Source organism: Anastrepha ludens, chromosome 2 (genome assembly GCF_028408465.1).
Source record: "Anastrepha ludens isolate Willacy chromosome 2, idAnaLude1.1, whole genome shotgun sequence".
Classification (NCBI taxonomy): Eukaryota; Metazoa; Arthropoda; class Insecta; order Diptera; family Tephritidae; genus Anastrepha; species Anastrepha ludens.
Window position 1 is genome coordinate 170,876,073 of NC_071498.1, and position 22,651 is coordinate 170,898,723.

General features: G+C 35.3%; 1 protein-coding gene across 4 annotated transcripts in view; it reads left to right on the forward strand.

Annotated features, from left to right (window-relative positions):
• Window positions 1-17,910, forward strand: part of LOC128855856 (sodium/hydrogen exchanger 9B2) — a 203,512-nt gene extending 185,602 nt beyond the window's left edge. For all 4 annotated transcript variants that reach the window (XM_054091067.1, XM_054091066.1, XM_054091065.1 and 1 more), the window contains one exon: window positions 17,229-17,910. In XM_054091067.1, the coding sequence (XP_053947042.1) occupies window positions 17,229-17,690 (462 nt within the window). In that variant the 3' untranslated portion in view covers window positions 17,691-17,910. The remainder of the gene's footprint in view (window positions 1-17,228) is intronic.
• The last annotated feature ends 4,741 nt before the right edge of the window (window positions 17,911-22,651 follow it).

Consider the following 22,651-nt stretch of genomic DNA (forward strand, 5'->3'; position numbering starts at 1 on the left):
TTCATTTGGGGGGGCTTTTTAAGTGGCGGGTCCCAAACCCAGCGCACAACCAGCTATGCTGGGATGCTTCGCCTTCTCACTTTAGCTCACTCCCGGACGGGTGTTCGGAAGCTAACCAGAGGATACGTGGGCTAATCCCGGACGTTGTGAGCTGCTTGGACCATATGTAGAAGAATCGTCCTGGCCACTCCCAAGTGAATGGCGATCAGTAACTTTCCCCACTTGCGTGGACTTCTACATATGGAACCATCCTCCAGCCGTTTGCAGTATGGAAATTTCAGTTTATATGGGAAGTGTCATGCCTCTTTTCCAAAAATCACTATTTTTCTCCATTGGTATAGAATTAATGACTTAGGTCTCCATACCAAATGAGAATACTTTACCTCAATTACTTCCAGAGATATGCAATTTGGTAATTCGAGTTTGTATAGAGGAGTCTCGAGCCCTAAACAAATTGGCAATTTTTCTTCCCTAAGATAATGAGAGTCCTACTTAGAATCCACAATAAAAATTTCAACAAAATCGGTAAAGCAGCTGGTGAGTTTTGTGAACAGAGAAAAAATACTTTCAAGATATATTATACGTACATATATTAGTACAGCTATCGTAGTTCCGTTACTTTGCTCTCAGTGAATTTGACAATATCAGCTGATTTTCGTGACGTCACACTAGCCGAATTGGGGATCAGTTTGACCAAATTAACATTTTCGTAAATTCATGTAGCATTTATTTTTTTGTTTTCTATCCGTGAAGTTTTCATTCTTTTTTCCTCACATTTCTTCGTCATATTCATTTTTGGAAATGTTGGTGATTATTTGTGCATAGAAAGGTCTTCTCCGCTTTATTTAAATTTTTTCCAAGTATTAGATGCCTATTTAAACAAAAGAAAATACCGTGAACTATTTTAAAGATCATTGTATGCACGGAAAATTGTCTTTGCCGTATGCGTTTTCTAAAATAAATGTATTATGGTTGCCTCCAATAGATTGTATTAAAAAAGCAGAGTTTTAGAAATCCATCCTTGTATTTAAAACTTATGTTAAGAGAATCTCTTTAAAAAAGAGTCAAAGAAAAATTGTTTGCTGTATTCAAGGTTATGTAAGAAAATAAGGTACTCCTTACTCAAAAAAGATCTTTATGGCCTCGTCAGTAGTATCTGATATTTTTTTTTTTTAGTTTGTTACTAAATACATTTTATTTGTATTCAGTAAATTCAAAGGCTTTTTAAAATGTATAGAAAGGTTTCAAATGTTTAGAAGAGTTGGTATAAGAAAATCCAAAACTCTTGTGTAACTTCAAGAGAAGGAAAAATTAGATTTGCACTTTCAAAACATCAAATATTCAATACCATTGAAACCATCTCATGCAAGAGTGTTTGACCGTTTTTTACTTTATACAAATTTTATTTTAAAATACATTCTTTTTTCCTTGTTGGCTCCTCTCGTGAGCTTGGGCATCGACAAGACTCAGTCATGCATTGGTTTCGTTAATCTACATATTTTGATTTCTGTCACGGTAGGTTACAGAGTCCTAAGTAGTGACCAGTCCTAACTAGTGGGAATGCCCTGCTGTCTTTGCTTAAGAGCAACGCCTTCTTACTGCTTGGAGCGCCATCTGTGTCACACGTTTTTCTGGCAGAAGGATCGTTTAGATGGTTGATGACTTTGCTTAAGTTGGTATGTCTGCGGTATCGCTGTATCGCAGGTAAATTAGGTAAATTTGGAAAAGTGCGAGGCCCGTGCTTTACGTGGGATACAGGAAACAGTTTTGGTAGCTTTGAATTAAGAAAAGAAACAAACACCAAACTGAAAAATTTTGACTTTTTATTTATAAAAAAGCTCTAAGTTTATTGCGAAAGAAAAGCGTTGGCAACAATGCACAAGTACTCTAATGCGACGTCATGCACCCTGTGATATGCACAATCTCATTTCTATCATTCTTAGATATCGAGTTACATTTTTTAGATAAAACATAAAAAAGGTTTTTCGAGTGTTATTTTGTTTGCTCTGCAGTAATGATTATTTAATGATTTGTTATTGCTTTAATACGAAGTATTCATTGTTTTTTTTTAGTTTTACATTTTTCTCAAAAAATTATGCTTATTTTTTTTAATTAATATTTTTTATTGAAAATGAAACTCCTGTCTTGAGTGTTATTTTTTCTCTCGGAAATAAAAAATAGTTTTTTGGTCCTCTATATTTTGGCAGATGCAAGAGTATAAAACACCATACCTTACGCAAGCTCAACTCATCTGAGTTAACTTCGTTTGAATTCTCTTTATAACGGGTGTATTGTGAGCGGCATGAGAACTATCGATATTGATAACTATGGTTTGACAGCTGAGAATGCCAAACTGTGCTCATATTTCTGTTTTTTTGTGGAGGTTTACTCTAAAAAAAAAGTATAATAAATAAATCTGCCTGCTCATAGCGCACTGCCGGCATCATCGGTTCTTATTTCCTTTCAAATGATGAAGGAGCCGCCGTTACGGTGAAGCGTGGCATCTACGTAGTAGGACAGTGCAGCTTCTTAACTGGTTCGGGAGCACTTCAGTTTTATTTTGGCCGGTACTGGGGGTACGAGTATGGAGAGTTCGGGCACAATGATGGAACGGTAAACCAGGCCGGCATTCTTAATAAACAAACATTCACATCAGCCAACAACCTTTTCTCAACCAACGACAGGATTTTACAACTTGACAACGCATCATGCCACAAGGGTTGGCGACTTATAGAATTTTTGAGTGAAAAATCAAACTGTTCTACCTTGGCCACCTCTAAGTCTAAATCTAAACACCATTGAAAATGTTTGGCCTTTTATAATAAGAATAGGAGCAGACATGACACAATGGAAAAAATTAATGGAATTCGGGATAATTGGCTATTCTATTTCCACATAATTGATTGACTTCATTCCTTCCAGCCTCTAAGCAGCAATCGATGCCAAAGGCAATGAAATGAGGTCTTAATCAATATTCTTACATCCTAAAATAGCGTTTAATTAAGAAAAAAATTAACAAATTTTCAGCAAAATTTCAAACTTTGTAACATTAAATAGTTATAATATCAATATTAATCAAAAATTTCGTTAATCCAATTTTATTGCACATTTGATATGAGTGATGAATATTGGTAAAATAAAGCGCAAGTTTGATGTGGCTCAAAAATCGCATTGAGTTTTTTAATTCATTTTTTGCTGACGTTGCTGGGTGTTCATATAAAAAAATTCTAGCAGTTTCTGTGGAAAAACACTGACTAGTCTCTCCTGAGAAAATGATAATCGCTTGATGTCAAATTTAGTACATACTACAGACGCGATAGAACCTCCCATCCAAGCGCTTGGATGCGATATTAAAGATGCGTCCGTACTTAGAGTGTCTTAATGAAACGCAACACCTGTTCCATATCTCAATTCTGGTTGCTTTTTGTTGGTCGTCTGCTGGTCAGTTTGTTAGCGGTGGAGTTTCAAACTGTGTGTGTGCCCCGATAGGAGTGGCCCATAGTAGATGAATATTTTCTCATTCCACCAAAATACACCGGAAAGCCTTCTTGACCATTAATCTGGGCAAAACGGGGTAATATTTATAAATAAAAAATATAAATGAATAATTGGCGCGTCAACTTCTGTTAGGTATTTGGACGAGCTCCTCCTCCTATTTGTGGTATGCGTCTTGATCTTGTTCAACAAATGGAGGGACCTACAGTTTTAAGTCGACTCCGAATGGCAAATGGTTTTTATGACACCTTTTTTTAATGGCAGGAATACACTCGGAGGCTTGCCATTGCCTGCTGAGGGGCAACCGCTATTAGAAAACACATTTCCATTTTGGTGTTTCTTACACGGAAATTTGAACCTACGCACTTCCGAATGACAGTCATGTACCAATCCATTTGGCTACGGTGGGCAAAGCAATTTTAAATCACTGCACACTTCTTCGCTTTATGTGACTCTGCTGCCGTACCATTTAAACAAATAAAAAATTAAAAAAGGTCTTATAAGAAAATTTTTTCTTTAATTAATTTAGGTGCATTATTTTACCTGCTTAAGAGAGACGCGCAATTGAGCCCAATTTGCTGTATATAACACATACTTGCATACATATTCATATGCTTATGTTCGTATTTTTGGCAACATTTGCTGCAGTTATGTCACCGGTCGTTAACAAAATGCTTTGAGACCGCGTTAAGCCGCAGCAGTGCAGCAAAACATGCCACAATTCCGAGAGCAACATTTCCCTTCGTTCCCAAATGCGCGCATAGCCATCATTGACCTCGAGTGTCTCCAGTGTCCAAGCCATTTGCTATTTACAACTTAAAACTTGTTTCTGCTACTTCACGTGTGGCCGTGTGTATGTGTGTGTGTGTGTGTGTGTGTGCGCATATGAAGTTTTTGCGGTTTTTTCTGTTTGTGGTGAATGAATTTAAATGCTACGCTTGCAAAGTTATTTCCTAACACGACCCTGCTGCTGAATAGCCCATTTATCCTCGCCTCACATGTTCGACCACTCGCTGCCACTATTTCCTGTTCTTTTACTTGTATTTCGTATTCAAAAATTAGCTTCCTTTTTAGTTGGCGCTTTTTCTCTGTCAGTTTTTTCCATTTACTTTCACCTCCTCTTCTTGTTTCTGGTACGTTTGTATTTTTTGTTTTTTCTGTTTTAGTTATTTCCCTTCATGTCTTCTTGTTGCATGTTGCACTGTGGCATGTGGCGCATATGTTGCATGCTCTTGTGGTCAACTTATATTTTGTTAGGCTAAATATGCGGTTTGCAGCAGCGATTCACATATTTCTCGCCTGTTTGGCTTTGCTTTGCCTGTCCCACTTGTGCTGGGCAGTTGGCTAACTTGTTGGTTGGTTGGTTTGTTGGCAACTGTTTTTTGGAGTGTTTGTTTGCTGAGTTGCGCGGTTGGCCGCATTGGTTGGCTGCTGTTTGCTATTTCTTGCAATGATTATTGCATTTGTTTGCTTAGGGATTTGTTCGTGTGCCAGAAAAATATTCAGCAAAATATGCCGAAAAAAATCCAATCATTTTATTCAATCGAACGATTTATTTGGCCAACACCTGCGCAAATTGGCTTCTTTTTGATGCATTAGTGCAGGGATTCTCAAACTATTTTTCGTTGTCGCGCTCTGCAGAGAATTTTTTTTTATCTGAGATATCAAGATGATTTTATTTATTATATAAAAGAACTCTGAAATCCAAAAAATTTTCAGTATTAGTAGAAAATATAGCAGTGCTATCAATGCGATTGGTGAACGTACTTTGCTCAGGAGAATTTCTCAAATCAAGCTTTAGTTTTTAAGTAATCACTGAATGCTTGGTCTCAAAATTAATTTGTGACCTGTTTTCGGAAGCAGCAAAGCTTCATTAGCATAAGTACGGCAGAGCAACTAGTAAAATAATACCACGGACATGGATTTCTGACTAAAATCCAGACTTCACTTGTTTGCAAAGTTTTTCGATAAACTGAAATCAAAACTAAACTCAGAACAACCCCATTACTTCAGATTTTCAAGATATTCAGTATTAAAGGTGCAAAAATCACAATTCTCGGCTATGTTAGAGGTTATGTAACATAATGAGATTTTCTTTCTTTTTGTGTAACGGTCGTGAAAGTGTCTCAAAGCGCAACTCTTCACTTTTATTTTTTCTTTTTCTTTTACTTTTACTTTTTTTCTTTTACTTTTACTTTTACTTTTACTTTTACTTTTACTTTTACTTTTACTTTTACTTTTACTTTTACTTTTACTTTTACTTTTACTTTTACTTTTACTTTTACTTTTACTTTTACTTTTACTTTTACTTTTACTTTTACTTTTACTTTTACTTTTACTTTTACTTTTACTTTTACTTTTACTTTTACTTTTACTTTTACTTTTACTTTTACTTTTACTTTTACTTTTACTTTTACTTTTACTTTTACTTTTACTTTTACTTTTACTTTTACTTTTACTTTTACTTTTACTTTTACTTTTACTTTTACTTTTACTTTTACTTTTACTTTTACTTTTACTTTTACTTTTACTTTTACTTTTACTTTTACTTTTACTTTTACTTTTACTTTTACTTTTACTTTTACTTTTACTTTTACTTTTACTTTTACTTTTACTTTTACTTTTACTTTTACTTTTACTTTTACTTTTACTTTTACTTTTACCTTTACTTTTACTTTTACTTTTACTTTTACTTTTACTTTTACTTTTACTTTTACTTTTACTTTTACTTTTACTTTTACTTTTACTTTTACTTTTACTTTTACTTTTACTTTTACTTTTACTTTTACTTTTACTTTTACTTTTACTTTTACTTTTACTTTTACTTTTACTTTTACTTTTACTTTTAATTTTACTTTTACTTTTACTTTTACTTTTACTTTTACTTTTACTTTTACTTTTACTTTTACTTTTACTTTTACTTTTACTTTTACTTTTACTTTTACTTTTACTTTTACTTTTATTTTTACTTTTACTTTTACTTTTACTTTTACTTTTACTTCTACTTTTCCTTTTACTTAAATTATGAATGATTACAATTGACTTCTAATCTAGCGGAATTGCTTAAGATTTTTTGGAAAAAATTTGCAAAATCGCGTCTTAATTTGGATAAATATTTTGATGCGGTCAATAGCAAACTTATTCCCAGATCTTGTGAGAATTTTTCTTGCAAGAAGCACAAAAAATGCTCGTATATTTTCTTCTTCCTATACCTTATTTTATTTTTCTTTTTTTTTAATGGCAATGCCTCTTGAAACGCTACAATTAATTAGCCAGTATTTCAATTCCTGCAGGGATTTGTTAAAAATACTTCTCTTTCCCACCGTCCGTTAGCAGCTGCGTTGAAAATCCCGCAAAAACAAAAAAAATATGTTTGTTGTAGGGCCTACCAGCAGTATTTTTGAATTTTGTGCCATACACTTTTTAAAACTAATATTTTTCTCATTACTCTTATTTACACTCATTGCTTGCAGGCAACCTCTGTGTGCCGTATCCATAGGCTCTGAGGATGGTACTGCGATGTTCCAGGATAACGTGATGCATAGTTTGAGAACCACTGTATTAACTTATTTTGTATCGTCGCCAGCAATTCACTTCAACTTCATTGGTGACGATGTAGCTTTGGTGGAACTTTCTTTTCTCCTATTCTACAGTTTAAATACAAAATTTCCACCGATGCTTCTATACAATTTCTATTGTATGTACAGTCGCTCGCTGATTTAGAAAATTGAATTCATTTTTTTTAAGGCCAAGGTTTAGAGATATTTGTAATTTACAATTATTCAAATTAAAAAAAAAGTATTTGAACTACGACTGAGGATGGCTATACAAATGGTCGCCGCGGCCTCGGCGGCACACCTCCATCCGATGGTCCAAATTTTCGATGACGCTGAGGCATAATTAAGGTTCTATGCCGTTAATGTGCCGAATTTTCTCATCCTTTAGCTCTTGAGTTGTTGCTGCCAGCAACAGCTTATCCCAAAGAAAGAAGTCCAACGGTGTCAAATCACATGATCTTGGCGGTCAATTGACATCGCCGCGACGTGAGATTATTCGGCCATCAAATCGCGAATCGAGCCATTGCTGTGTGACAAGTGGCCGTCCTGTTGAAACCACATATCGTGCACATTCATATCTTCCCATTCGGGCCATAAAAGGTTCGTTATCATCTCACGATAGCGAACACTATTCACAGTAACTGCCTGACCGGCCTCATTTTGGAAAAAATTCGGCCCAATGATGCCGCCGGCCCATAAACCGCACCAAACAGTCACTCTTTGTAGGTGCATTGGTTTTTCGGCAATCACTCTTGGATTATCATTCGCCCAAATGCGGCAATTCTGCTTATTGAAGAATCCACTGAGGTGAAAATGTGCCTAATCACTGAAGATGAAGTGCGCGATATGCATTTTGATTTGAACGCCCGTTTTCATAACAAGCCTGAATAACTTTAACGCGTTGCTCGATTATGTGTCTTTCCATGGTTGAAATTGAGTTAGTGTTGAATGAAGTGCATAAAAAAACTTGACGTTTAGGTGTGGTTCACATTCAACATCGGCCCTTAAAATTTAACCACCCTTTAGATTAAAGAGGTTTTCCAAAGCGTGATGCATTTTTTATTCCAAAACATCCCGCTGGCTTCATATAAAGATAGTCTACAATAATCACCTGAATTTAATATATATAGAAAGCATTTAATCAACAAATAGGACCAGGTTCAGTCCCCTGATTCATTTGCGGCCTGCTCTCCTTAGCTCTTTGCTTTATTATTTCTATTTGAAATTTCTTGAAATCAAATTTGAAAACTTGAAAGAGACGAAAGTTCAAAGTGTTCGAGGAAGCATAAAAGGATATACATATAAACAGGTATGTATGTATGCATGCAACATGTAAAACAAACACAAAAACACTAACGTCAAAGTAATAGTCGTGTGCACAAAGAATATCAAGGAAAACAAACGAAGGCCACACAAAGGCGCCAGGGCCACCACTTTGAGTCATTCTCTCTGTAAAAAACTCTTTGTCAAATTTAGTTTGGAGGAATCACTCTGCCATTGGGACAGCATAAGAGTTCATTTAAAATATGGAAGGGGCGTGTATGCTTGCTTATTTTTATGTGTGTATGTGGGTGTAATAATAAATGCCCTTTTTGTCTTTTTTGGTTGTGTCTTTAATGAATTTTTAATACCAAGCAAGTTAAACAATGACACCACTGAGGAGGAGCAATAGTTGGCACCAAGTTCTGATAGCAATGCCTATTAATCTAAATTGGAAACCAGGAAATCCAAAACTTATAGAAATAATACTGGGCGTGTGTAAATTGGGAGAGCCACATTACATACATGTTTTTTTTTGGCGGTGAGGTTGAGTTAAAAATGCCTTCGCACCATATAGTAACCGTCGCTACTACCTGTGTGGTGATTCCACTAAAAATATTCCTCCTCTTCTCTTGAATTTTTCCCTCCACCCTGGGACTGCTTTCGCATTGCTTCGAAGTAGAGGGCCAAGACGGCATCCTAAGGATACTTATTTACTCACCCTGCGTCCAGGGTCGCCTGTTTTGAGAAACCTATGCTCAATGCACTTCAGCACAACTTTCCATTTCACGCTTCTTTTTGCGGATAATATCCTCCACGAAATTTGAGGCGGAATCATGATTTTCTCGATTATTTCTTCAGGTGTAGATACACCAATAGCTCGTTGCAGAGCTGTTCTCTCTATGTTTCACCTCTATAATTTAAAGAAGGTCTGCTCCGCATCATCATACTCAGTATCTCCATATATACCATTTTAGGATCCACCAAATCTCCTGGTGCTCCTGGGCTCGACCTTTTCAAATTTGATCTCCATATATGCAGTTTGGTAGGCTCATTTTTCCCATTCACCACAAATACTTGCGAAAGGACCCCCATGCCCGGTCTGTGTGAGGTAATAAATAGTTAACTTCGCCGTGCTTTCATTCTACCCAGGTTTTTAGATCGGGTATTAGTCTCACTGTCCATCTACCGTACTATTCAGAGTTCCATCTTGCTGGCCAAAGTGTAAGCGTTTGAATTCTAATATCGGAGCAGCGTGGTACTTGGGATTCCTGTGATTTTTGCCTCCCATCTCCGTTTGCGCTCTTGTGCTAGAATATCTATATGGATGGTTCCGCCGATAACTAACACCGCTGCTTCAGATACTTTTCTGTATGAAGAAGTAACTCTGAGAGCGCAGGTGCGTTGCACAGATTGCAGAGTTTTCCGCCGGCATTGCACTTTTCAGCCCATATTTCACATCCGTACAAGAGAATCGAGTTCGTCGTGTCCATTAATGGTTTTCACTTTTTCTGCGTTGGACTTCAAAGGTTTGCCATGGGCTTACTTAACATCCCGCTTACTTTGGCAGCTCTTGTGGTGCCCTTACTGGGCCTTAGCCTTGTGTCTAATTGCACTCCTAGGTATTTGCCCACTCTTTTTGTCGATAAAGTGGCTTCGAGACAAATAAAATATTAACATTGGCACAATCTACACCTGCTAGGTGCAATTGTCGGGCGTATGACGAATTTCAGAGTGATTGATTTGTTAAATGAAATTAATTAACAAACTTTATTTCATTCGATATTCTTGTTGAAATTTTTCCTCTTTCGAATCAATATTTGGAGAAAATGTGGTCGCGAATCAATGGGAATTTCGACGAGTAGTTTGCGCCTGACAGCCATTCGGTTAGTGCTTGGATCGCTATTCCCTCAAGTTATAAACTATTAGATGATATATTAGAAACATATTTTCCCTAGTGGTTACCTCTTGGATAAGACCTGAAAATTATACCATAGAAAATCATTTGTCGTCCAGAGTCAGAAAATATTTTGACGTGCAGTTCAAATTGGAGAAGAAGCCCAACAACAAATTAAACACTTAACGCCCAGTATTTTTTAAAACCAATTATTTGGTTCTTTATTAGATTTAATGACTCCATTTGATGATTTTTTATCTTCGAGTTCAATAAACGTCTCTTCTTTGTGCTAACTGCCACCAAACGGCCCGAACCGTCCTGGCAACGCTTGATGTACGAAACGCCTTTAACAGACTACGGTGGATGGCCATTATAAAGGCACTACAAGAAAGGTTTTGAATACCTGCATACCTGCTAAGGATTCTCCAGAGCTATCTGAGGGAGCGTGAACTGCTGTAGAACACACCGGTTGTCAGAAAACAAAAGCAATAACGTCTGGCGTAGCTCAAGGAAAAGTAAAAAAAAAGTATTTGAAAAACACTCCCTTTCAGATTATTTTGGCAAAGTTAACATTTAAAAGAAATATTTTTTTTTGAAAAAGCTTTTTACTTTGTTATAATAGGAATATGAATAAGTTCGTGCGGTTTTTTTTTGAAATTTGAAACTTTATTGACGTAAAATGGTTACAAATTTAATATTCAAAATATTGTCCATCGCTTACTACTACTTTTTCCCATCTTTCTGGCAATTCACGGATTCCCTTTGTGAAAAATTCGGTCGGTTTTGCCGCAATCCACGAATCGATCCATTTTTTGACTTCATCGTAATTACGGAAGTGCTGGTCAACCAGGCCATGTTGCATCGATCGGAAGAGATAGTAATCGGATGGCGCAAGGTCTGGACTATACGGCGGGTGGGGTAGGACATCCCATTTGAGCGTTTCTAAGTATGTTTTGACCACTTGTGCAACATGTGGCCGAGCATTGTCATGTTGCAAAATAACTTTGTCGTGTCTATCGGCGTATTGCGGCCGTTTTTCTCGCAGTGCTCGGCTCAAACGCATCAATTGTCGTCGGTAGACATCCCCCGTAATCGTTTCATTCGGTTTCAGTAGCTCATAATACACAACACCCAGCTGGTCCCACCAGATACACAGCATAACCTTCAGGCCATGAATATTCTGCGCCGACGTCGATGTTGAAGCATGGCCAGGGTATCCATACGTTGCCCGACGTTTTGGATTGTCGTAATGGACCCACTTTTCATCGCCAGTCACAATTCGATGCAAAAAACCCTTTCTTTTGTGCCGTTGAAGCAGTTGTTCGCATGCCATAAAACGGCGTTCAACGTCTCTTGGCTTCAATTCATACGGCACCCAATGGCCTACCTTTCGGATCATTCCCATGGCTTTTAAACGTTTGGAAATGGTTGATTGATCAACTCCCAAAGTTTTTGCAACCTCTTCTTGCGTTTGAGCCGGATCTTGATCGAGCAATTCCTCCAATTCGGTATCCATGAACTTTGGCGGCGCACCCTCGCGTTCTTCGTCTTCCAAGCCAAAATCACCACTTTTAAAGCGTGCAAACCACTTCTGGCACGTTCGCTCAGATAGAGCATGCTCACCATAAACTTCCACCAAGATACGATGACTTTCGGCTGCTTTTTTCTTCATATTAAAATAATGAAGAAGAATTCCCCGCAAAAACACATTATTTGGCACGAAATTCGACATTTTCAAGTGTGGTAAAAATATTGTTGTTTACGCTTCAAATAAAAAACTTATACTGACGTTTGTGCCTTACGACAGTAGCTCTCCAATGAATGTTTGGAAATGTGGATCGATGGAATAATAATCAAGTTACGCCATCTGTTGTAAAACCGCACGAACTTATTCATAGTCCTATTACATTTTTTTGGAAAACAATTTGTTTGAGCATTTTTGGCTAGAAAAAATTTTACCACAAATTACCAAAAACCATATTTCTAGCTAAAAATGCCCAAAGAAATTTTTTTCCCAAAATGACAAAAAATTTTTTTTTCGAAAAATGACCAAAAAAATTTTGTCCAAAAATGCGCAAAAAAATGTTTTCCAAAAAACTACCAAAAAAATTGTTTTTCAAAAATGCCCAAACAATTTTTTCTCCAAAAAAGATCAAAAAAATTTTTTTCCAAAAATGCCCAAAAATTACCAAAACAATTTTTTTCCAAAAAGGACCAAACAAAAGTTTTTCAAAAATGAGCAAAAAAGTTTTTTTGCACAAATGGCCAACAAATTTTTTTTCGAAAAATTACCAAAAAATTTTTTTCCAAAAATGACCAAAAAAAAGTTTTTCCAAAAATGACCGAAAAATTTTTTTTTCCCAAAAATGATAAAAAATTTTTTTTTTCAAAAATGCCAAAAAAACTTTTTTTCCAAAAATGACCAAAAAATTTTTTTTTCGAAAAATGACCAAAAAAAAATGTTTCAAAGCAAATATTTCTTTTAAATATTAACTTTGCCCTGAAAAATGGAAAATATATAAATTAAAAATATTCAATTAATATTACAAACTCCATTTCAAAATTTAAAACTTTAAAGGCCTTGCTTAATTCTGATAAATTGCACAACTAAATGCCTTCAATTTCCATAGTTAGTTCTACTTCAATAGCTAGGGTTCTATGCATAAGGACTTAAGTCTAACATCTTTCAAAAATTCCCGTAACGCGTTTTTAGAGATATCAACCCAAATTAATTAAAAGCGTGAAGTAATGGAAGTCAATTTTTAGAAATTTATTGAAATGCATTAATTCAATTCTGCAGTTCAGCTACATTGTTTTTACACCACACACCTTCCTTTTACTGAATGTACAACTGAACAGTTATTGTTCCCGAAATTAATACCGCAGCATTCCAAGAGCGTCGCTCTTTTGCCGTGACCTTTGTTTCCTTTACTTCGGCCACTTAATTTTATTTGTTCAATTTAATATCTTAAAAAATAACAACGGAAGCAACAATCCGGCATTTTATGAGCGCATAAATGCCTCTATTCATACACGCCGTCAATTTGTAAGCCTGCTTCGCCGAGTACCGGGGGCAGCAGTGTTGTTGCCCATGGCGGGCTGAGCTGACCACGTAAAATTCGCCAGTCTGGCAGTTGATTACACAGCAACGGCGTTCATTATCATTAAAAGTCATCACGCCCACTTTTAGTAATCAACGTCAAAAGCGCGCACTAAGACGTAGAACACACACACACACACACATTTATAGCATACAAATACATAGACGTACATACAAAAACACCACCGCATGCCCATCGGTAAAGCTTTGTTTAATCAAATTCATTAAGGCTCTCTTTGAGATATTGTGTAAGTAAGTCTTTGTGCCCTGTTAGGTGGGAATAGATGTACTTGTACGCAACCTCTATGCGAAAAAAACCGAGCCTTAAATACATAAACATAATAAAATCTGTTTAGAAAATAGAAGGAAGAAAGGTATATAAGCCTAATAATACCCTACCCTTTAGATTAGTGGTCAAGAAACTCCAGATCTCCCACAGAGAGGATTATTCTTTGGGCACATCGAAAGTGTGCGTGGTTTGCCTAGAAATGAAGTTGGGAATATTCATAGGTCAGACATTTTGTATCGAATTTGAACGGACTCTTTAAATCGTCATTAGCTCCTTTCAAAGTTTATGCTACATGCGGCTACAGATGAGCCAAACTGCGACCAACTTGTAATGACATCATTAAATGCACCCGTAAAGACAAAAGTTTTCAAAAAACGATAGCTACTGATAACGAGATCTGGTGATTTCTGCTATGAGCTCCAAAATAAGCATACAAGTGAGAGAAGACGTCTAAAATGTCAAAAGCGAAGATGATATCCATTCACAAATAGTTACTAGAACCTTTTTTGATTGTACAATAAGAAAATATTTTATTGCCCTGAATATTAAAAAATTAGGATCTACTCACTTTTGCACGATAATGGACTACTACAGAATAGTTGCAAGTGTGAGCGGATATTTGACAAAAAGGCAAATTATTTTGTTGCAGCATTCGCCTTATTATCATTACTTCGCACACTGGAATTACTTCTTGGTTTTCAAACTTCATTTCAGTCAATGCGCTATGAATCCAGTACTTAAGCCACCCAACCGCCATTCCTAAACACATTCCTAAAAACGACGTAGGCACATTGATGACCTGTTTGATAATTTGGAAAATTATGCAAAATAGAGGCCGAAAATAATCATACTTTTCAAACTTTCAATCAAAAAAATTAAGAGATTCAAACTTTCGTAGCTTCCAATATAACACAAGGGCTGGAAAGTCCCGGGGCTAACACATAGATGGCACTAGTTTTATATTCACCTCTTTTCCAGCTAGTACTAACATGAAGAAGACAGATGTTGAAATTTCATGATATTTTATTCATTAGTTCGTGAGTTATTGTGCTAAGAGTGACGCTATTTTTGTTATGTTCAAACAGATTTTCGTGCTTTAGTTTCACACTGCTTCTTGATGAAAAAAAAAAACAAAATACCGTTTAAGCGAAGCAATGGCTTGAAAAGTGTTATGGGGACTCCGCTTCATCAGGAACAACAATAAAAGGATGTTTTGCTGACTTCAATGCACCACGCAGTGGACGCACAAATGAGTCGAAAAGTTGCGTGAGTTAGCTGACATCGTTAAGATATCAAAAGGATGAGTTCCCTATATATTGCAAGCGAAGTTGACTAAGAGAAAGCTCTGTTTAAAGTGGATGCCGCATTTGCTCATTGTTGACCAAAACCAAAACAGCTCCCAGCGACTATTGGCTGCTGCAAGTTTGAAAAAAAAAAACTCGCCGGTAAGAAATTTCTTTCGAATGAGGGGTTATCGCTGAAACTGAGGCCTATTTTGAAGCAAAAGATAAATCGTTCCACAGGAGAGGTATTGAAATGTTCGACTGGAGCTGGAATAATTCCGTTGTTCTTGATGGAAATAACGTTGATGAATAAAGTTAATTTTGAACAAAAGAAACGTGTTTTCTTTGTTAGGACCGGGACTTTTCAACCCATGTGTTACATTTATAAGTAGATTCAAATTTTTTGATGCTATGAATATTTTACGATTTAAAAATTTTTGAGCGATATCTATAAAAAATATAATTAAGAATCTTATTTTGATTTTAAAATTAATCGCTCGAAAAAATACAATCGTAAACCGAGTTAATTTTTTTTAGCAAAATATAAAATACATTTTTCTAGTGTTATTTTTGCCATACCTCAGCTAAACTCATCTGAATTCATCTCAAAAAATATTTTTAGTGGTGTGCCCCTTAACAGACCGCTATTCGGCTCTTAGCGAATTTGACATAGTCAGTTGATCAGAGGTTTGAACAACAACCGATTGAAAGAGTGTGGGAATGCATGTGAAATGTTTGTCAGAATTCATCTGTCGCATTTCCCAAGTCATGTAACAGCCGAAATTATCCTCACAATTTTCGTTTTCACCATAGTTAAAAAGCAAACCTTGGAAATCTATCAACATTGATCTGAACTTATAATACCTTACCTTACCCCAACTAATCTCAGCTCTACGCACCTTATACTTACATGCATATATACATACTCATTAGTGTTTCATAAAGATAACAGAAGCTAGAATGGCCGATTATCACCAGGGACACGGCAGCAGAATTCTCCCCGCTCATTTCATATGTATTCACACACTTGTCCAAACAGTCCAATTGTCCAGATGCAACGAAGCACCATGAGCGGTAATTGTATTAATTTTTTTCGTATGTCACCAACACAATCTGATTGTTTTAGCAAACCCCGATTACGTCAGTCAGCCAGCTGATTGTTTCAAATTTCGCTGAGAGCCACAATCTGATTAGTTTTGCAAACCGCTGCCACGACCCCGGTTACGTCAGTCACTCAGCTGACTCTTTAAAATTTCGCTTAGAGCCGGTTAACGGTCTGATATGGGTTACATCTTCTGAATTTTTGTCGCCATGTATCAAAGGGAATTATTGACAAGTTTTGACTACTTATTTGTTTTTTTTTTAGTTTCTATAATTATTTTAAAAATATACTCCATTCTCCTGCAAAAAATATGTCACTCCGAATTGCTAACTTTGTGTAAATTAAAAAAAAAATATTATAAAAATTGCCATCAAATTCCAATAGTTTTTAGAAAAGTAGCAAGTATGCAGCGCATTGAATTGAATTGATTCATTAAATCCAAAGCTCAAGTAAATCCAGTCAAAAGGTTCTCAAAAATCGAGATCTGTTTTTTAGCAATTTTTGATAGCGAAAAAAGTGCACGCGAAAAATTAATTTTATTTTTAACAGATTTTGGTATATTTTCTTAGCAATTCAATAAAGCTCAGACATTTTTTTAATTTTTATTGAACGCAGGTTTTCAGATCTCAGAGCAATGATTAAAATAATATTCTTTTTATACAACCCATGACCCACAACCCACTTAAGGGGTTACTTATGTACGTCCAGCAGCGCCAAAAATGCGCTAAAAGAAAAGCTGGTTTTAGAAGGGATAGTAATAGAAATAAATATAAAGAAATTTCGTACATTGTTTATTAGTACTTAAACTATATAAAAAAATTAAAATTTAAGAAAATCCGTTTTTTTGAACAGAGTGTGAATTCTAGTTGTGCTATGTATTTTTTATGGAGGCGCAGCTAAGTTTGTTCATGTAAGTCGACGTTTACGTCTCCACGGTCGATGTCTACGTCCCCACGGTCGATAGTCGATTACTCATTCACTTTGTATTTTAATTTATGCTCTCCTCTTGCGCAATTTTTTTCCCATTTCCATTTCTTGTTTCCTATCATAACTTCATCCTTCCTTACACACACACCCACACATACACATACTCGAACTTCAAATGTTTATGACGCTAATTTTCTGTTCTGCACTCCAACCATTTCTCATCCTCATATGCACTCGTATTTGTGTATGTCTGGACGCACTTCTTATTCATCATCTTCGGTTTGATTTTCTTATTTTTCATCTCATTTCCGCCCTTAGGCTGCGCTCGGTCCACTCGCACTCGACATGGCCAGATCATTAAGCGTCGCCGATGAACAAAGCATTGCCTTGGCCAACAATGTGCTTATCATTTCAGTTTTGGCCATCATCTTCACCGCACCGCTGGGAGCAGTGCTCATGTTGAGATTAGCGCCAATCTGGCTACAACGCAGCGATGCCAACGATGGGAACAATGCGGATGATGATGTTTACAAAAGCAACAACAGCAACAACGGCGACGGTAGCAATGGTGATTTGAAGAATGCTTCGAAGAAAAGCCCACAAAGTCTTAGCCACATAAGCAGTAATATTCAAAACAACAGCAGCAGCAGAAGCCTCAATGCGATAGCAGCAGCCGATGCGAGTAATGTTGGCGGTGCGGATGTTAGTATCCATGTTGATACGACTCCGCCATTGCCACAGGCGAGGGAGGACACTAAGCAATCCCATAATTTGGTTTGACTCCAATTAACAATGCGAATAAATTGGTGGCTGACACAGCTTGAAGCACCAATGGTCAGTGGAAATATTATTTGCTTTGTTGGCGTGGGAGCGTATTTTTAGACTTGGTTATAGGGATGTAGTGGGCATAAGATATGTTCACGATGTATAGTGAAAAGCGCTTTAGCACAATACTTATTTTGGTTTTGATTCTTAGTTTAGTTTTTAATTTCATTTTTAGTTATTTTTAATTTTCTTATTTTTTATTCTTTTTTTTTCTTTTATTTTTTGGTTTTTTATTTATTTATTTTAATTTTTATTTATTATTTTTTTTTTTAATTTTTATTTTTTTTTATTTTATGTTTTTATTTTTTTTTATTTATATTTTTTTTATTTATATTTTTTTATTTTTTTTTGTAATTTTAATTTTTTTATTGGAACATTCGTGCGATTTAGTCTAAGGTATTCCACGTAGGGCCATTTTAGTAAAACTGGGTATAGAAGTACTTCAAAAATAGCTAAAATATGTAGTAGTAAGTCTTATGTTTTAATAGCAATTTTCTGTTTTTTCTATTTTGTATTATAATTTTATTAAATTTTTGAATTAATTTTTTTTTTAATTTTTTTTTATAAATTTTTTTTTTTATAATTTTTAATTTTCTTTTATATATACTTTTTTATTTTTTTATTTTTATTTATTGTTTTTTTTGTATTTTTTTTTTTCAATTTATATATTAAAAATTTTTTTTTTTTTTTATTTTCTTTCTGTATTTGTTTTATTTTTTCCCTTTATTTTTTATTTTTTAATCAATTTATTTTTTTTATTAAAAGTTTTTTTATTTATTTTTCTTTATTTATTTATTTTTATTTTTTGTTTTACTTTTTTGTTTTTTGTAATTTTAATTTTTTGATTGGAACATTCGTGCGGCTTAGTCTAATGTATTCTACTTAAAAGAATTTTAGTAAAACTGGGTATAGAAGTACTTCAAAAATAGCAAAAAGTCTTATGTTTTAATAGCTATTTTCTTAAATTTTTATGATATTATTTTTTTGTTTTTATAAATATTTCTTAATTTTTTATTATAATTTTATTAAATTTTTTAATTAATTTTTTTTATTAATTTTTTATTTCTTTGTTTATTTTAGATTTTTTTTTTATTTATTTTTTATTAAAACTTTTTTTTTTTTAACTTTTATTTCGTGTTTCTATTACTTATTATTATCACTTATTTGGTCATATTTACTTACCTCCTTATTTAACTTGTTGTGCCCTAATATATTTACTTAAGCAAATGGCAAAGTTTTGTGATGTCTTACTAAATATGTCTTCTTTTACTGCATTTAGAAATAAACTAACAAAAAAAACCAAAAAAAAAAAAAAATAGTTGAATTATCAAATAAAGTCACTGTACAAAAACTTGGTGCATTTAAAGATTTAAGATACGTACGTGTGTATAAACATAATTGCATTTTTATTTGATAAAACGATTTTACGTAAGTACACTATCCACTAAAATTATGTTTCCTTTAAAAACAAAAAATAAAATAATTAACCAAAATAAAGGATATACATATTTGCTGCATATTGCTGAATGTACTCAAATAATTTCTCGTTCTTTCAATTATTTCCTTCTAATACCACTACTATTTTTAACTTTTTAGTATTTAGTACCGTCTACATCTTCAACTTTTTTGCCACTAACATAATTTTAATTTTAGTTTCATAGTTAAATTTTTCACCTGGGACTAAAATATGTAAGCTATTCTTAAGACCAAATATTGAAGCATAGCCGAAGGCAGAAAAAAATTAATCAAACAATCACCTAGCTTGGATTATTCGCATAAGAGGCTTGCTGTGCGTTGGGTTGAATTAAGAGTAAATTATACACTTTGAGCCACTCTAATTGAATTAAACTCTCCCGAATCGAAAAGAGGTGCCTGTCCTTGCTTTGCCATGAGATATTCGATGACCATTCATAACAAACGTCCTTCAATGGCATCCCAATGGGCCAGTACCTCTCTACCACTATAAGATTTTGCGTGCACAAGGGATACTTGGAGGTGATCCCTGGCCCCCTCGCTATAAGTGCAGCCATAGCCACCGCACTTATTGTTGGCCCCACAACGTCTTGAAACGACCATTTCTTTATTTTCTAGGTAGCACGCTCACTCACGTCTTGTGATCGGTTGCGCTTAGCCGTTGCTTGGTTCTGAGGATTTTTGTGTGATTGGAGGACGGATTTGCTTGCTCTTTCGGAGTACGAAACCATTGTTCCCTGTATCGCATTCATCTAATTTATCAGCCAATTCATTCTTAGCTATCTTAGCGAGAGTCGAAAAGAAGTGCCTGTCTATCTTAGCATGCTCTTAATTAGCGTGCCTTGAACAACGACCCAGAGGTTTGTTTATTCTTCTTCTTGGCATCCCTACCACAGGTCGTCGGAGAAGAGGATTGCTTGTGTTGAGTTGTTGACTGTAGACAGCTGGGTTTCGGCAGTGGAGTGCTATGGTGAGCACTCGACATGCTGGGTCCAACCACTGTGTTCTGGCTAGAGGCCAGCAGCTCGTCTTTCGAAAGTGCGACTAGCACACTCAAACTTCTGTAATTGTCGAAATGAGGTACGTTTAATCTTTGGGAGACAGTGGCCTGTGAACAAAGCAACTAGCATAGAGACGATTTTCCTTGGCCGATTAAGTAGCGCCTTTGAGCGTCTAGCGTCTCATTCTGCCCAAATTTTTTTTTGGAGCATAACATGTGAGACTATCAACTCATTTTGATTTGGCCGCAGTGATAATGCTGCTTGTGCCATGCAGTTTGTAGGTTGAGAGCGGCATACCTACAATCTCCATACCAAAAGGAAGATGAGTGATAGTGCCCTTTTTCGCTAACTTCTCTGCCTTACAATTCCCTAACTATGCTCTAGTACCCATACCAAGTGGATGCGGAAATGTTCTGCCACATCGTTATTAGATGCGCTCGGTATTTGTGAGCAGTGATGGATATTTTGCTCGATTTCTCGGACCTCCTTTCGTATATCGTTGTTTTTGATAAAGTACACTCGCCATATGCTTTCTGCAAGATTTTCAACGATTCGGCATACGAAATCCATTTAAAAACACAAAATGTAAGACAAATTCTTTGTTCGATATTTTTATCCATAGTGAAAATCGCAGAACATCCCTGCGGTTGGCTGATATAATTAAATGCCAAAAACAAGCAAATTGACAAATGACCTCAAACTCGGCGACCCCGTCTCTTTAATTCTTTCACTTTGATTTTGTTAGCATTTTTTTAACTTTATTTCCGATACTGATTTTCTAATCTCTTTGGTATAAAAACTTGAATGTTTCGTCGTATGGTTGTGTGAAGCAAATCGAATAAGAGTTCATGTTTAATAAAATATTACAGCTATAGTATATAAATATACGAAGTGGCACAAAATTAGTCATCCAGTTTAATTTTTTTTTTTTTTAATACAATATTATTTTACTAAGTACCAAAGAAAATGATTTTGAGTCATGGAATCTTTGGTTGTACCTTCATGCGCTTTATTGCTTGTCTGTTTGTATACTGCGGCTGTCTACTTCACAAATGTCTAATATGACTGACATGCGACGCCATTCGCAAAAATTTGAAATCTTCCTTTAGGGTGATTAATTTTTCGCCCCCTTATTCTATATACGCTTTATTTTTCACTTACTTATAATGGAATACCATAAAAGAATGATTAAATTGAATAATAAAAATTTATTCATACACTTACTCTCGCACTCACACACACACCCACACACTTTTCTTTAATGCTACTAATCCCAAATCGATTTGTATACAACAAATACCATAAAACTTCAAAAGGTAAGGCAAGGAAAATGTACAATAATTGTTGTAGCCCGAGGAAAACAAACACCAACTTCCGCTACTCAATAGAGCCCATGCACAAACACATCCTCAAGCACATTTTATCTCCCTCTTCTTCTTCTTCTTCTTCTTCTTCTTGTTACATTGAGTTTGTATTGTTTTGTGTTCATTGTATTTTCTTTTTATTATCATTGTCTGTAATTTTTATATTCCTACTTTCTTTGTTTTCAATATACATCGACAACTTGTGCGAGCGAAGCATCTTTCGTGGTGGCTTGCAAAAAGAAAACGAAAATAAAAGAGCAAGAAAAAAAAAATATATAAAGTCTAATAAGTGGGTACAAATCGAACAATGTGTTGCCAATAAAAAGGTATTACATAATTTTGTCTGTCATAAAAATACTTGTAATTGGAAAACATAAAAAAAATGAAAAGTTAAAAACTTTTTCAATACTTCGATTCACTTAAGCAAAGTGGCTGGCGGTGGTGGTAGCTGCAAATTAAGGGAGATAAACTTGTTGCAAGCATCGGGAGGGGTGGCCAACGTCGATTCCAATGAAACGTAAATAAGCTGAAGGAAAAAACAAAACACTTGCCTGAGTAAAAAGTTCGCAAAATATTTTGCAGCAGCGGCTTAACTTGGCTTGTGCATACAAATACGCAGGCGAGTATTGTAATAAAATAAAAGTGTGCATGTGTGTGTGTGTATGTGTACATGCAAGGAGATAAGAGAATAAGTGTATTGCACACAGTAGCTACAGCAGCCACTAAAGTACCTTAAAAATAAAGGCAACTACACAAATACGCTTCGTAAGGAATGAATGAACTCTCTGGTTATCGACATTTGAAGCGCTGCGACGTTAGACGTCTGGAAGTGCCTTTCTTCTCGTTCCTATTATCTTTGTTTTCGATTGAAGTTTTTATACTTCATTTCTTATGTCGCTTCTTTCGATTTTATTTCTCTCTTTTCTACTTCATTTGCTGCCAATTTTAATTATTTTTTTTTTTCAAATTTGATTGCTACAGTTTTTATCTTGCTAGAAAATCTCTCTCAAAAATCTCAAAAAAATTAGTTGTATGTGTACGGTAAATAAGACAAGTTGTTATCGCTACTTAATAGCAG